This window comes from Balearica regulorum, chromosome 3 (genome assembly GCF_011004875.1).
Source record: "Balearica regulorum gibbericeps isolate bBalReg1 chromosome 3, bBalReg1.pri, whole genome shotgun sequence".
In the NCBI taxonomy this organism is placed as follows: Eukaryota; Metazoa; Chordata; class Aves; order Gruiformes; family Gruidae; genus Balearica; species Balearica regulorum.
Genome location: NC_046186.1, coordinates 97,670,254 through 97,686,278, shown reverse-complemented (window position 1 = coordinate 97,686,278; position 16,025 = coordinate 97,670,254). Strand labels below are relative to the sequence as shown.

The following is a 16,025-nucleotide window of genomic DNA, read 5'->3' as shown; positions in this document are numbered from 1 at the left end:
TGCCTCTGAAAAGGTATTTAATCAGTGGAAAATACCTCCTTCCTCCTGTGACAAAGTCTGCAAAAGCCAGTAGAACAACAGAACCGCCCCACAAAAGAAGGTATTTTTACATGTTAAGGTTTGTTATACAATAGAATAATCTATTACTTTCTGGCAGTCCTGTAACAAAAACAGTATTTGAAATCTATTGATTATTTAGGAGAAGGCATTTGGTTAATTTCAGCAGTCACTTATGACTCCAAATATTGCTAAGATTACTACTGAAATAGTTTATATTTGTACTTTTAATGATTCATTTTAACACAAAGCAGCAGCTAAGAATTCTGAAATACTGGGCTTTAAAGCCCTGAAAAAGTAAAACAGACTTTTTTTTTTTTTAAATTCCAGTTATCTACTTTTGTTTTCTTATAAACTGCTACGCTTTACTGTAGGATTCCACACAGAAAGCATACTTTTACCTGCGACTTAATATTCTGGTATGGACAATAGCTTTTGATGTACTTCATATATTTTTCATCTGCTAATGGATTTCCCCATTCTTCCTGTTCTTCAATTGTCAGTGGCAGATGAGTTTTCATCATTATATTTAGAACATCTACAAAAGGAGCCTTAGAAGTTATTAAAAAAAAAAGTTAGCAAACAGGACACAGGACCTCAAATGCCTAGGTCAAGGTTTTCTCAAACAAATGAGAAAAGTGAACTCTGAATTGGAGTGTTTCCAATTCTGAAACTGGTAGAATGAAACAGAAAATACAGTTTAACATCATAAGCCATAACAGGTCTGCAGCACCTCACCTGTAAAACCATGGCTCTGATAAGTTCTGGATCAGAGTTGCACAGGGCTCCTGCAAGAACTCCTCCAGCACTGGCAGCTGCTAGTGCTGTGTATCTTGGCTGAGAAAATCCTAGTTCGTGCAACAGCACGATGCAAGCCTTAAGGTCATAGAGACCTTTGAGTTTATTATGCTGACATCCATCTTTGTGCCAGCTAAGGCCGAGCTCTCCTCCGCCCCTGAAATTTAAAACAATTCAAGTTGGAGTCTCTTTGGAAAACGTTACATGGCAAAGCCTCAGATAATGAAAGGACAGCAGCAGCCACAGAATTGCAAAATCATAATTTGCCTTTCCAATTAACACTTCTCTATTCTTGTCATTACCTTCCTTTATGGCTAAAATACACAACATGCAAACAAACAAACAAAATCTGTTCATGATTGGTGAAAATTGTGAGCTTGTGTCCTGCAACTCACAGGAAAAGCACCAATTTAGGAAATGACACTCATTGTAGGCAATACAAAACCAGACACTAACATTATCTTTTCACATAGAAAACTATTAAAATAACCAAAACATTTTCAATACTTATAGCACTAACACTAGCACTTACTAAAAACAGTAAAATAGTATTTCTCAGCTCCACACTGAGACTCTCAGGATTTGTCTTCTGCATAGCTTGAATTTTGACACTGTTAGAAAGTTTCTCTTTTTTCTAATTTGTTACTTTCAAGTACTACTTGAAATGTTAAATTTTGTAATACAGAACTTTTAAGTTTATTTATATTCCTTTCTATGCAATCACTGTTTTGGTTCTAAGTATCCTTATTCAGGTTTCAAGTTTAAAATGAATTAACTGATTAGTCTGCCAAAATTCTTCATCTTCGGATGAAGAATCCATCTTCATTTAGGACTGATTTGCATCTTAAGATACTAAAAGAGAGGTGGGAGGAAGAACAGCACAATGCTTGCCACTGAATATAGCAGACTGAATATATTTGTATGCTGAATTTGTTTTGGAACTGGTATTTCAAAGAATTGTTCATTCTCCCACTTCCTTCCCCTCCCTAAAGTGATTCTTTTGTTATCTTTACCTACTGAATTATTATTGCAATGAAAATGTGAAGTCTATTGCGCATAGTGGTTTTATAAAACTAGTAGATTTGTAGCTGAACTGGAGACAGAGGATTTAGCCAATAAAAGCACAAGGGATGCAGGTTAAATGCTTAGCTGTTGCTGTAGAAAGCAAATGGCTTTCAGAAGATGCAGACTGAACATTAGTATTAGCACACAATGCCCTTGGAAAGAGAGGGAGGTAGCAAATGCAATTTGAATGTTATCAAAATTTTTCTTGAGTGTAGACGAGACAAGAAGTAATAAGACTTTGAAAGATTGGTAGGTGAAACCATCCTGTTAAGTAACCTAAATGCAGTATGTAATCTTCAAAGTATGTTTTTTCCCTGAGGTAATTTTTTTTGTTAAAAACTACTTTAAAAAAAAAATCTAAAAAGAGATGGAAGTGAAAAGCATGAAGAATTAGGTATAGCTACATGAAAAAAATTTCTGTGCTTCTTGAGTTGCACATCAAGAAATATCGGTATATCCCACAGATTAAAAATCTTAATTCCATTTTATATTTGACTTACCTAACATGGCAATATGCTAATATCCAACCCTCTTCAATTAACATCAGCTTCTCTTCTTTAAAGCTCATGTTCAAATCTATGCCATAAGCTCCATATACATGAACTAGAAGTGGTTTCCTGTGTAGCTCTTTAGAATTCATATTATGAAAAACTGTAATTGGCACCAAAGTTTCATCCTGGAAATGAAGGAGTATTTTACAATAAAGGACATTTCAGAAATCTCAATGACACATGGCAATGAAAACTTCAATTATTTATTTTAAAATGTGTTTTTTGATTACAGTAATTTTTTTCACTTAGAATGTACAAAGCACTCTTGAAAAATAAAGCAAGAGACTGAACCTCTGCTGTGTAGGCTTATGGATGCAGAGTATAAAATTCATTTAAGTGCAACACCTGAGGAGTTTTTAAACTACCAAAGCACCCAAGTTTTTCTTCCCCCTTTAACACCAAGAATATCTATTATTAACAAAATAGTTTACCACTTACTGCAGCACAAACTCTTTATTAACATCTCCAATTTTTTTAAAGCTCAGGCTGTTAAAACTTTCCTTTCTTGATCTGTGCTGTGCAGCTGGTTGTGGGGTGTTCTTTTCAGCAGCTGGCATCTTTTTCATTTATCATGGAAAGTATGATACTGTACACCAACCAGCAATTCAAAGTCATACTATACTAAGATTCTGGACTCATCATGTACAGTTATCTCCTCCAGCATACCCAGGTTAATGGAAAAAAAAAAATCTTATCACGACTCTCTTGTTCTTCTCTATAGCACTGAAGAAAACACCCACTGTTTAGTAACTATAGCACCAACTGCTCTTTACGTTTTTTTTTTTTTAATCTCTGTTCCCTGCCAAATGCATTTTCTTTAAATGGGTGGGGAGGAAGGGAAGAATAAAGGGAATGGGAAAAGGACTAAAAATCTTACCTTGCTTTTAGCTAGTAAACGTGTAGTGTGACAATTCGTAATAATTGGTACCTCTTGCACAGCTTGCTCAATGAGATTATTTTCTTTAAATGAATATGCAAAACGCTTAGGGGGGTGTACTGGGGAGGTGAGCTGAAAATAGCAAGTGCTGGTGGTATGTTCAGGATGAGATTCCAATTCAAATTCACAGGCCCATGTAGGTAGCTGAGAAAACACAGCATTTCAAGTGAGACTCTTACACTGTTTCTGTTAATTTTGCCTAGTGTGTCCTTCAGAGGAAAAGATTTTCAATATCAAGCTAATTATCTTCAGTTTGTGTGTAGCACAATCTGCATTTCTTTTAAATTCAGTAATGAAACAGTCAAAAAGTGAAAGACTTTAGCAAACTTTTCCCCTAAGGCCATTGGATAAAGTTCAACAATGAAATAAAACAGAAAAATAAATCCAAATTCAGTTTAAAATGGGCATTAGCGCAGATTTTTTTAAAAAATTAAAACATTCTTTGAAATGATTCTGCATTGTTTTTATTTTTTAGATCCTATTTCCCCTCTGATTTCCAGTCCTACTTCAACATATTATACAGCCAAGTCCATGTCAGTTGTTATGCTTTTGCTGTGAGTTAGCTCAGTAATGCTAAGCCATTGAAAACCCCTGCCTCTTAACTTTGTTCCTAGTGCCAGCCATTGTGAAGAACAAAACCTTTTTCTGGCACATTCACCCTTAGACACTTACTGCTATTATATTTAAGATTTTTGACTCTGCTAAGAATAAAAGAAATCAAGATTCATTCTTTGAGAGCAGCAGGGACATAGTCAAACCTTCTGCCAGGCCACTACTTAGGTTAGGTTGCTAGAGACTTCTGAAATGGCAGCAAAAGTCCAAGTTCTCCAGAGTAACTGCAGACCCTTTCTGAATAAATAAACTATGACCATTTTCAAAAAAGAAGGTTTCAGAGACCATACAGTGTACTTTGAAAACCTTTTTTCTGTAGCAGTTTTACAAAACACAGCATTGGTAGCTTGTCGCAATAAACTTGCAAGCAGTTGAGATTGTATATTTCAGGCAAACAAATCAATTAAATATTTCATCTGAATGGTCTCCAGAAATCATGGTTTTGAATTGGATCACTTTGGTTTTAATCCACAGGTATTTAGCAACAACCAGAGAAAAGAAGAAATACTTTGCACAAATTGTACTGCAATATCAACTCATCCCATTTATAATGGGACAGTGTCCATGTTAGAACATTCAGAAGACAAATGTTTCTTCTGTGGGAGAGCCAGGCTTATTTCCTTGCTTACACTGATGAGTGTAACCAAAAATAGGCCCAGTAAAAGGAAGTAGAGTGTTTAGGGAATCAAGTCCTATTTCACATTAGAAATCGACTGTATTGTAAAGAGGTTGACAGTAATAACTTGAAGAAAGAACTGACTCATAGGATAGCTGATCTGTAACTTTGTAAGTGCTACAATAAGCCACCACATGAAATCCTGAAGAACAGACACAGGTAATACAATTCGTCATAATGACAAACTTGGCAGTATTATAGTTTTCCTAACCCACTTCTACTCTTGGAATTTATCTTTGCTTTCATTATAATGTTTAAAAAAAATAATTAAATAGTGCTGGAAAAACACTATGTTGCTTAAGCCAAGCTAAACCATACCTTTACTGAATGAACGGAATGTGAAACAAAAGAAATCACATTTAAATAAAGACAACCAGCCTTCTTCAGGAACATAACAGAGTGATCACTGAACATCTCCAAGTCTACTAGCTTGGTTTTCTCTTCCAGTGCATAAACTAACTGCCAGTTCTCCAAGCCACTGGAAGCTACTGGTGCCTTCATCAACTATAAAAACAAAAAATAACTTTGCATTACTAAGATGTAGCAAGAGTTAACAATGAGATGTACAGACATATAGGTGATCTCATGCAACATTTTTATTGCAAAAAAATTACTGGTTTGTATTGGGGGGTTTTGCCTGACTAAAACTGGTGGGTTTTAAACTCCCTTTGGCAAAATGGAAGAACAATTTAGTAACTTTTAGTAAAGTAAGTTCAATTTTCACAGATTAACCTATAGAAGATTTTCATGCAGTAAGTGCTTTCAGTGTGGCCAGCAGAACTGTAGGTGGCTTGGTTGTACAGACTGAGATCACCAACTGAAATTTTAACATAGGGGAAATGACTGTTAAAGCATACTCATTTCCTGATCTTGCTAAAGGAGTTAGAATCAAATTGGCATGCTACAGGTGAGGCTCCATGTACTGCTATCAGTCTTTCAATCCACACAGCTCTCTTAACTCTCTTGAATTCTCTCAGTAAGCTGTGAAGCACAGAACTGACAGCCAGACTTACTATTTCTATATGATCTGCAACAGATATCTGAATAAATCCTATGAATCTTAATATCGGTTAAAATTACCTTATATTCTGCAGGTTCTCCATATGTAGTAAGAATATATAACTCGTCATTTCTGTGCTCAATGTGGTAAATGACCCCTTTTGTTCGTGCTTGTACAAGAGCAGGTAACTTAAAAGGTTGTCTACAGTCAATCAGCCAAACTTCTGAGGTTGTCTTGCTGTTGCTGTTGATAGTGAGAAAACGCCTGTCTTTTGTACAATATATATCCACAAAGAATCTGTAAGGAATAATTAAAAAAAAACCAACTTAAACTTTATTAGTATTTTAAACATACATCGGTTGTTTCAGACTTACGGGCCTCCATCTGCAAGGTAAGAAACAGCATGCCTGTAAGTGGGCTGGAGAAATTCCAGACTACTTGGTTCCCAAACCCACTCCTGCTGCATTTATCCTGGGATTCAAAAATCCACAATCTTGTGTGTGCAACCTGAAATCTGCGAGGAAAGCAATTCATGTTGCCCAACTGAATCCAGGTTTTTTGCATCACTGAGGTAGTCTGGAACCTCATTCATGTATACAGGCTTTAAAATTCAGGCAAAGACATAGAACTTTTTATTGAGCTGATAACCAGCCCTATTAAAAAGAAAAAAGTAGTAACAAATAATTAATATAAAATTAATAAAGGACATCATGTGGGAATAGCAATAACAAAAGAAAAGTAGGAGCTATTATAAAGATAAATTGAGAAGAAGTCTAAGTGTTACTGACCCTAACTCTGGAGCAAGTAAGACAAAAAAGAATTCTTAAAGTACAGAGGCTTATATGAGACAAGATGGACAGTATTGCTGTGATAAAGCTGGAAACTAGGAACTGGTTTTGAAATTACCTACAGGCTTTAAATGCTTCTAATATCTAGAAAGAGCAAACAGATTGATAACCAGTGGCTGGATGCTAATATTAGACAAGTTCAGGCTGAAATTCAGATTCAAATTTCTGCAAGTCATCCTAATTAATTGGAATGTCACATCTTGGGACACAGCAGTTCCTTCACCATTTTGAATCTTTGAGACTAGATGTCTCTAAAAGCAAAACTATGTCCAACACAAAGATCCAGAAGATTTCATTAAGAAATTACAGGGTTGAGTACCGTAATCTGCATTATACAGATCAGATACATGGCTGCAATAATGATTCCTCTAGACTTCCAAAATATTTGACTGGTGAAGGAAAGGGTGCTTTAAATAGCATTTTCAGTGCCTTTAATTATTTGCAGGTGGAACCTCAAATTTTTCTGGTACTATTGGGTTTTTTCCTGATTCCACCCTCTTGCCATCTTTAGGAGGACAGGCACAGCAGGGATCTAAAGTCTGTAAGGAATCAACCTCCTGCCTCTCTAATACACATGAATTTGGCAGGAGCGCAGCACTGCATTCAGTTGAGATTCCAGAAGTTCAGCTCTGTTGACCTTACCTCTAAGAGAGTCAAGCTGAAATGCAGGTTACACTTCTCCCCTAGGACTCTGACTTTGATATTACAATGGGGTTTTTTTGTCTTTGTAGCTTTTTTTTTAAAGGAAGTAAAGAAGTTTTCAGCTTCTAAAAAAAAAATAGTAATATTTGATTGTACCTAAAAGAGGTGGTGAAATGTAGAATGGAACTGCTGAATGGCAATGCCAAAGCATGTCTAGCCATCTCTGATGAACAAGGGAGTTCTGTTACAAGCTGCAATAGCACATGAACCTTTAGAGTAAGTTTCGAGTAGATTTACTGTAATGACTATGACCTTCAGAATTATGCCAACAGTTTCCCTGTGGGGAAGTGTCAGGTCAGTGCAACTTGATTTTTCTAAAAGTATGCATTAAATGCAGCTAGAACAGAAGGATCTTATTTACTCCAGCTCAACTGCAGATATTTTTTCCTGGGTGGTTTGTTGTTTTTTTTTTTAGATGAAAGTATAATTGAAATTTCTTTACTGAATATGTAACTTGAATTAAGAATAATCACAAACATTTATGGAATGTTGTATAAATCTACCATGTGCTACGTGGCTGAAAAACTAGCTCTGCACTCAATTTAGCAAGCGCCTTCTTGTCTTCATGTGATTCTGTGATTCCTAAACCACTGCTTAAAGAAAGGTTATTGAGAGGGTATTCAGTCAACAATAGTTCTATCTCTGGGAATGCTTTAATGATTTTGCTCATCCATTACCCAGAGCAAGGATTAGCCTGAACTTCTATGTTTTTTTAAAAGATGTATCAGACATCAATAGCAGAGAAAACAAAATGAAATCCACAGTCTGATTTACCCCGTATGAAACTGTCACGCATTCATTAAAGGACACCCTGACCTGAGACTGACCTTGACATTTATAAACTCAGCTGAACTCGTGAGGTAAGAGAGGAAAGTTAAATCTCTGTTGATCACCTATCAAGAGGAGAACAGAGCACATTCTCAGACTGTATAAGGCACTACTGACAGCAGAACACAACTTAAAAATGCCTTTTACCATTTGGGGTATGATGCGGAAGAATTTGTTTTCCAAACCAGTTATGTTTTACATATAAAATTCTCTAGAATATGTAAAGGACTTGCTATATTTTAGGTAAGTATTACCTTGCATCTTGTTCTGTATAAACTAACTTTGTATGTTTCTGATTAGTGAAAGTGGTCATAAACACATTCTGGCATTTAAGGTTCTTCTGACTTGTATAATACAGAACATCATTTGTAGCCCATTCTGGAAAAAAGACAAAGGCATATCAAAGTTGGAACTGTACATACTATTACTGAGAGAAAACAGAGCTCCATGAACACTGGACCCAATGCTGAAAAAGGTGGGTTGCAGCTGACACGGAACTGAGGACAGGACTTCTACATCCAAGAGGCTGAGGTAAGCCACAAAAAGAATTTTCAATGTTTTCTCTGAATCCCACAGAACAAGAAACTTGTAATGCATTAAAAAAAAAGGCAGAGGACAATATTCCAAGGCCCAGTAAGAGGAAGCTCTTGACCCTGTGGGTTCTGGACGTAACAGGAAATTAGAAGATATGTGGCTATTTAAAACTGATCAGAGAAACAGAGGTTTACATGGAGTCAGCAAGATAATAAAGGGAGTAGCACTGCATGTGACTGCATGCAAACCATTTAGAGAAAAAGAGATGATGCATGTACCCCATGGGTACTGCTGAGATAAAAATTCTCCAGTTTTCTATGCTTCTGTATGTGCTCATCAACATTAGAAATGTATAAATATGGGAACCTTGCTATTCTGAAGTTTAGTAATCTAGTGGATCCAGGCAAATTACTGACATCTCTGTTGCTCCTACAGCCACCACAATGATGTTTAACAGATGTGCTTTAAAAAGTTATTGTATGCTGTCTTATGCATAAATACTAATTTTCAGTACAAAACCCAAGGAAGTACCACACTGAAGTAATGCAAACAATTTGCTATCTATCTGAACAGCAATGTGGCTCCAAAGCATGCAGGTAGCTGAGGGCTCACTATGAACACAAGCCTTTAGAAGGGAAATCCAAGCCTAGCATTTAAAAAACCCACAGATGTAAATTTTCAAGAACTTTTCATTTGTTGCATGCTATTGTGTATCATGCAATAGAAGCACATACTTTGCAAGTGGTTGTAAGACCTAATTCTCTTGGTCATGACTGAGGTACCTCTGTACTTCATGATACCTCTGTACTTCATGATACCTCTGTACCTCGCTTACACCTGAGTAAGTTTACAAAATGGGAGTAAGCTCTACCATTCTGACAGTCATTTTTTTGTACTCTTATCTGCCTGTGTAGGCAACAGGGAGTTGGTTTCTTAAATGTACTGATTCTTCCAGACAAACTTAGAAACATGTTCGAATCAAGTACAGTGAAAAAATGTCACTGGCAAATTTTCAGGCCTGGCTTTCAACAGGCATTATAAACTTCAGTTGCGCAATCACAACATTAAATTCTTGCTATCTTTCATTTTTGTAACAAGAAAGTTTTACCTAGAGTTTTAAATTCGTGCCCTACCCAGGCAAATTGCTTACTGTACCACATATACTTGATAACATCTAACAGTATAATCCAAAATACAAGATATAGAACTTGGATACACACTATTGCTCTCTTTTTGCTATATTCTTGAACATACTGTAAAAAAAAAAAAACCCAAAAGATTTCCCATTCACTTCAGTTTACCTCTGCTTATTTTAACAGCAAGGTAAAGCTCTATAATCTATTCTGAAAGAACTGACTCACGGCCTGACTTCTTTGGGCTCTGAATTGTGACCCACATACTAGAGTCCAGTTGAAATTCCAGCCAATACTTAATAGCAAGTAGCACTTGCACACTCTTCAGCGAAGCTAAGTGACTTGTAGCTCTAAGGATTTAATAACTAGATAATGTCTCAAAAAGATCTTTATTTTGCAACAGTTATGTCAGTAAATTTTTAAAGTGCATTGAATTAAATAAAAAGAATGATACGCATGACTGTTCAAAAATGTATAAATGCTTGCTTTTACAATGAAGGAAAACTTGTATCACAAAAGCAGTCACTTTCATCCACAGCAGATAACCTGTAATCGTGTAGTGTGGAAGAAATCTTATACAAGGTGGAAGAAATCTTATATAAGAAACAATTCAACAGCTGTAAGGATTAAAGCTAAAATGTTTCTACCTTTTTTTAAAATTTAAATATTTTAATATTATTTGTAGACTAACAAAAATGTTGTGCTGAAAGCTGGTGTGATCCACAGGATATTTATAAACAACTTACCAAAACTAAATACATTTGGAATTACTTTTTCCATGATGGGAAAATGACCAAGTTTCATAATAACACAGGTTGCCTCTTCAGAATTTTCACTTTTTACGCTGATAGCCATGTATCTCTGATCTGGTGAAATTCTGATCCGTTGAATAAAAGCATCAGAAAAACCAAGATCTTCAGTACTGAATAAAATGTCAACATTTCCTTCATCTACTATATATAAAAAAAAAAAAAGGAGATAGCAAAAATATCCTGTAATTAAGGTACTGTCAAAATGAGCAGTGGTTGTTAATGCCTATATTTAACAAGCCTGCCTGTAATGTTCACAAACGTACTACTGGAATTTATTAACACCAAATATTTGTCTTGCAAGGTATTTGCAAATGCACGTTGTAAAAATAAACAAAAAAATTACAGTTCCAGGGGACAAAAAAAGTCTTGTAGTTGTTGTTAAAAATATTTTACAAGTATAGATCTTGGCTTCTAATAAATGTATTAAAATTTAAAGTTCAGATATTTAAAGCACAGTTGTTTTTACTAGATACAATTAGTAATTTTTTCCCCACCCCCTCAGAAATAAAAAAGCCATGAATGTGCTTATCCTTTTTTTGCAATGTTAAGTTAGGGCTCTGAAAAGCAGCGACTTCTCTCTTTCCTCTTCAGAAACTTGCTTTAGTATCAATATATACTATTCCCTAACTCTCTTCACTTTTTCAGATTTGGGATTCTAAAATTAATCAATCATGAAAGAATTTTGTAAATTTTATATCTTTAGTTATTTTAAGAAAGAGAGCAATTAAGCTTTAATATAAGTGAAGTACACTAAGTGATACATGTACAACACTTTTAACAATCGTCCCGTGTTATGAAGCGAAATCCCTTACCATCATCTGCTTTTGAAAGAAATATACAGCCATTCTCTTCAAAGTACACGTTCTCTCCAAACTTGATCTGTTCAACACAAAACAAACATGTTTCAAGTCCACCATATAGTTAGACTATTTCCTTAGGATCCCTATATTCAATCATTGTTCTGTAGAACAGAATTGTAGCATACACAAATGACAGAATATAGCACATACATCTGATACTGAAGAAGGAATTGCAGACATCAGAAAGGTTCTTTCAAAGTTAGGGTACTTAAGCTTCCTATACCTCCTCTAAATTGAACAAAAGGCTCAGGTCACCTGCAGCTGCTCTTGTAACTTACAACATCTTGTATCCTTTATCAAAAAGTCAGATGATTATTGTATCTTTACTTGCTTTTGCCTATGGTGAAATTAAGGTAAATACACTATCATAACACATGCAACCTGTTCTAAACACATGCTGTTACTATCCACAATTACTAAAATATTCAAAACTACCGCCATAAAATGATCTGTAAACCAGCATTTTATAGCAGGCATGGCTTCACTGCCTTTTGTTTGTACTCAGTGATGAGAAATGTTTGTATTTTTTGCCACTTACCCTTGGGCTTCCTGAATTGAAGGTATATCTGTTGTGCAATTCTTCTAATTTTGCTTTGATTCTTTTTGTCATAGCTTCGTATCTTGCTGAAATGTTATTCCAGTTTTCCTGCTCTGATTTCACAAGATTCTTGTACAAAAGCTCTGATGTTATTATGGATGTATTTTGCTTCCTTTTGGAAGGGATTTTTGTTCCTTCCTGCTAAGTAAGGAAAGAATAACAGCTACAACCCAGGACTCTCTATTCCAACATGAATCTGTTGAGGCAATGATGGTATTTCCCCAGCTTCAGAACTAAAACCAACTTTGCATTATTACGATAGTATATGCCATTAAAAAGAAAAAACACAGTTGGAATCAATTTTTCTTTTCAATTCTTCCTGATCTTTTAGGGAGGCATTGACAAATGTGCTTTACTTGACACATTTATTGAGGTTGTCTCTTCAAAATTGAATGTACTATTAATGTATGTTTTTAATTGATTATATATAAATGTTTGTTCTTGTTCTAGAACTAGGTTTTAGTTAATTTTTACGGAATTCTTTCAGTTTTCCTTCTTCAGAGGTGTTTTCTTGTAATTTTCCTGTCTTAAGAGTGTAATTTCTCATTGCCTTTTCTGGACAACAATGTTGCCCACACCTCTGTCCCTGTACCTAGGAGTCCCATCAGCTTGTTCAGGTTCTTGCTCCACTTGCTCAAAAGCGTTGGTATAAATGTTCATATGGCACAGAATGAAGTGAAGCAGTGAGCTGATACGGGTTCTGCAACAATTTTATCAGGAATAAGCTTCTGGTTTTCCATGATCCATGAACAGACTACTGCTACCTCAGTGCCAACAAAGCTGTCTTCTCTTGTAAAAATATTTAAAAAGTGTTAAAATTGCTAGCACAATGCTACTTATTTTTGCTTGCTGTAAAGTCTCGTTTGGTCAAATAATAAGCTTAACATATATCACAGTATATAACACTGCGCAGATCACACAAAGTACCATTTCATAACATTCAATGTGTTATGTGAATGTGTCTAAACTTTAAAAGCATCACATACTTTTTACCCCATCCTCACTGTGCATCAAGAACTGTTGGTTTGTTCCTGGTTTGTCTTCACAAATGTGTGAAATCTAAAATGTGAATGTTACAAGTAGACTTTGAAAGGAGGCAAAACTATCTGTTCCAGTTGCCAAACTCCCTATGAATGTAAACTACATCATTCATGAGAGCATATGAGTGGTCATTACTGGTTCAGACCAATGGTCCCTCTAGTCTAGTATTTCAAATCAGAAGCACAAGTCAAAGTAACCATGAAAGCCCTTAGAGAAGCTCTGGAGCAACTGCATAATTGGTCAAGGTAAAGAAACTGCAGGACACGTTAGTTGTAATACCCTCTCCCCAGTCACTGGAAAATTCCTGTAAGAAAACACCATTCCCCAAACCAGAAGCAATCAAACAAAAACCCCACAGTGGCCACATATGGATACTTACAGAAGCATAAGAATGGGACAAGCACAGATCATATTCCCCAACAGGTATTCCCCCAGACTTCAACAATTTTAGCTCAGCAATTTCCTGAGCTGGACGTGGTTTCTGGATATTTAAAAAGTCTGTTTCATGTACATGCATCACCTCTCCTTATACTTACATAAAATTTTAGCATCCACAACTTATTCTGGCAAGTTCCACACTTTATGAATCTTTTAATGACTCCCCTCCTTCTATTTTCAACAGTTCCCACTGTATTTATTTGGAAATATTATATAAAGCTGGTGGCCACAGTGTAGGTATATATTAGAGTTACTGTACACCTCCCTGCCTGGGGAAAAAACAGTTATCTAGAAGAGCATCTAGGAAGATTTTGAGGATAGCAGAGGATCTCTGTGACAATCGGTTTGCAAACATTTGCTCCAAAGCAAAGAAGCACAGCCTCCTTTCAGGTGAAACCCACCTATTTGTATCCTGGAACCAGTGTCACAGATCAGCATTTGTAACTGTTGTAACCATTAGTGAACTGCCAATGAATAAACAGAACCACACGTTCTTATCCATCAAGATTTCATACATTCTCCTTGAAACATTTGTTTGTATTTCAGATGCAGACTTAGGAACTGCTTGCGTTATGGTTAGAAATAAGAGGGTTACAACAAGATGATATTTGGGTCACCTCTGAAGAAACACTTCAACTTGAAACAATTTTAGAACAACCACACATGCATCTGAAAATATGTTTAAGATAAACCAAAGCACCAATTGGCTTATAGGCTGTCATACTGCAGTTAAGCTTTTACAATGCCTTTAGCAAATGCTGTATTAGAAAAAACAGAAAGACCTGAAATTATTTCAGACCATTTTCTGACTCTGTGCATCATAAATTGCCACTCATTTACACAATATTTACTTACAGAAAGAAATCCAAGTACCTTTTAAAGTACAGTTTATCACATGTGAATACAATTATGAGAAGTCAATAGAATATTTTAGTATTAATATGGTGCAAACCATGACTTACTAGTGAGCACAGAAAAGGTCAAATTTTGTTGAGCCAGCTCACAGTGGTTAGGCCTGGCAGCATGAGTTTGGCCACTTTGCCTCTATGCTAGCTGATCCCGCCCTGCAGTTTTCTCCTGACACTTTAACCGAATCTTTTAGGAAGATACCAATTTTTAAAAAGTTGCTACAGCAGGAAAATCAACCAAAATGCAGCTTTATCTCAAAACAGGACAGGAAAGTTGAACAACAGTATATGTCTTTGAACACAAGTGAAATCCTCGTATTTATCCCCCGGCTTCAAACTCTTTAGGAAAAATGTGTTTCCTTGACATTTGAAAAATATGGCTGGCTTCCTTAACAGATATGCCAAGGTGGTTGTTGACATTAAGCCTATACTTAAACAGCGTACCTTGCAGGAAAAGAATCTCCATGGCAGGATGCTTCCAGGTGGTGCAGTCCTGCATGTATATGTACTTCCTGAACAGTCCAGGATGTAGCATTTTTTTGGTTTTATTTTACTAGAAAGACGTATTGTCTGAAGATGGTTGTGCTTAGAGTAGTATTTGACACTGAAGCTCAGCCCTTGGAGCAGATTTTTCAGTCCAACACATGACGTCCTAGCCTTCATTTCTTGATAGGTGACCTGAAATTTCTGAAAATCCCAAACTGATCATTTACACTGCGTATGTGAAATATACGTAACATAAACTGAAGGTAAAACGTCTCTTTCAAAGAAATTAAAATTATTTGCAGGTGAGAAGGCATGGTAAAACTTAAGCTGTTTCTTAACAACTGGTACACACAGCTAGGCCTGCATATTAACCTGCTATGTTACTCAAAAATGTGGTTCCTGCTGGTTGAGTTTACCTCTAGTGAAACTACTACTGAACAGAAAAGGTGCAACTGTGCACGTTTAAATGCTGAAGAATCAAAAACCGGGAAGGTTTTGGTGAGTTTTCCCCCCTTTTGTAAGTAAGTATAACAATAAAATCACATCATCTCAAGAGCTGAACTCCCCTCGCAGGAAAACTTGACAGGTTTGCAGCCCTGCGGGGGGAAAGGCCCTCCGTGTTTCACCGCTCGCCGTCCCGTTCCCCCGTCCGGCCCAGCCCCGACTCGGTCCCGCTCCCCACCAGCCCTGCCCCTCACCGCCGCGGCAGGGCCGTGCCAAAGCCGCGCAAGGACTCGCCGTCTCAGGCGAGGCTGGGCCCGCTCCCCCTCCGGCGGGGTGCCCGGAATAAGATGGCAGGCGAGCCCGAGCGGCTCCGGGCTACCTCGCGGGACTACCCGTAGCCAAGATGGCGCAGGGCGCTTCAGCAAGCCGCGACGGGCGAGCACCGCTGATGTCAGCGCGGAGGCGCGGAGCAGCGGCCATAGGGCCGCACGCCGGGCACGCTAGCACGATCGCGGGCGCGACTTTCTCAGGTCGCTCTCGTTTCACACAGTTTCGCCACCGCGCGCGGAAGCCACAGGCCACCTATTTTGAGGCGCGCTCCCGCCCCTCCGGTGCGCCTGAAGAGCCGGGCGTAGCGCAGCAGCAGTGCGCGTCTCGTCAGCAGCTTAGCTCTTCAGCGCTGCCCTTAATAAAGATG

The 16,025-nt window shown here is 37.1% G+C and overlaps 1 protein-coding gene across 13 annotated transcripts in view; it reads right to left on the bottom strand.

Annotated features, from left to right (window-relative positions):
- The window catches only part of PREPL (prolyl endopeptidase like), a 24,623-nt gene extending 8,598 nt beyond the window's left edge, over positions 1 to 16,025 (bottom strand). For 4 of the 13 annotated variants that reach the window (XM_075749106.1, XM_075749102.1, XM_075749101.1 and 1 more), the window contains exons 1-12: positions 15,583 to 15,761; positions 14,843 to 15,085; positions 11,952 to 12,149; positions 11,366 to 11,432; positions 10,488 to 10,694; positions 8,329 to 8,452; positions 5,777 to 5,993; positions 5,015 to 5,200; positions 3,349 to 3,552; positions 2,421 to 2,596; positions 796 to 1,012; positions 459 to 608 (exon numbers count right to left, since the gene is read on the bottom strand). In XM_075749106.1, coding sequence (XP_075605221.1) covers positions 459 to 608; positions 796 to 1,012; positions 2,421 to 2,596; positions 3,349 to 3,552; positions 5,015 to 5,200; positions 5,777 to 5,993; positions 8,329 to 8,452; positions 10,488 to 10,694; positions 11,366 to 11,432; positions 11,952 to 12,149; positions 14,843 to 15,061 — 1,965 coding nt within the window. In that variant the 5' untranslated portion in view covers positions 15,062 to 15,085; positions 15,583 to 15,761. Of the gene's footprint in view, positions 1 to 458; positions 609 to 795; positions 1,013 to 2,420; positions 2,597 to 3,348; positions 3,553 to 5,014; positions 5,201 to 5,776; positions 5,994 to 8,328; positions 8,453 to 10,487; positions 10,695 to 11,365; positions 11,433 to 11,951; positions 12,150 to 13,431; positions 13,709 to 14,842; positions 15,086 to 15,582 lie in introns of those variants that run through there. The other 9 variants (XM_075749104.1, XM_075749107.1, XM_075749110.1 and 6 more) reach the window with 7 other exon arrangements.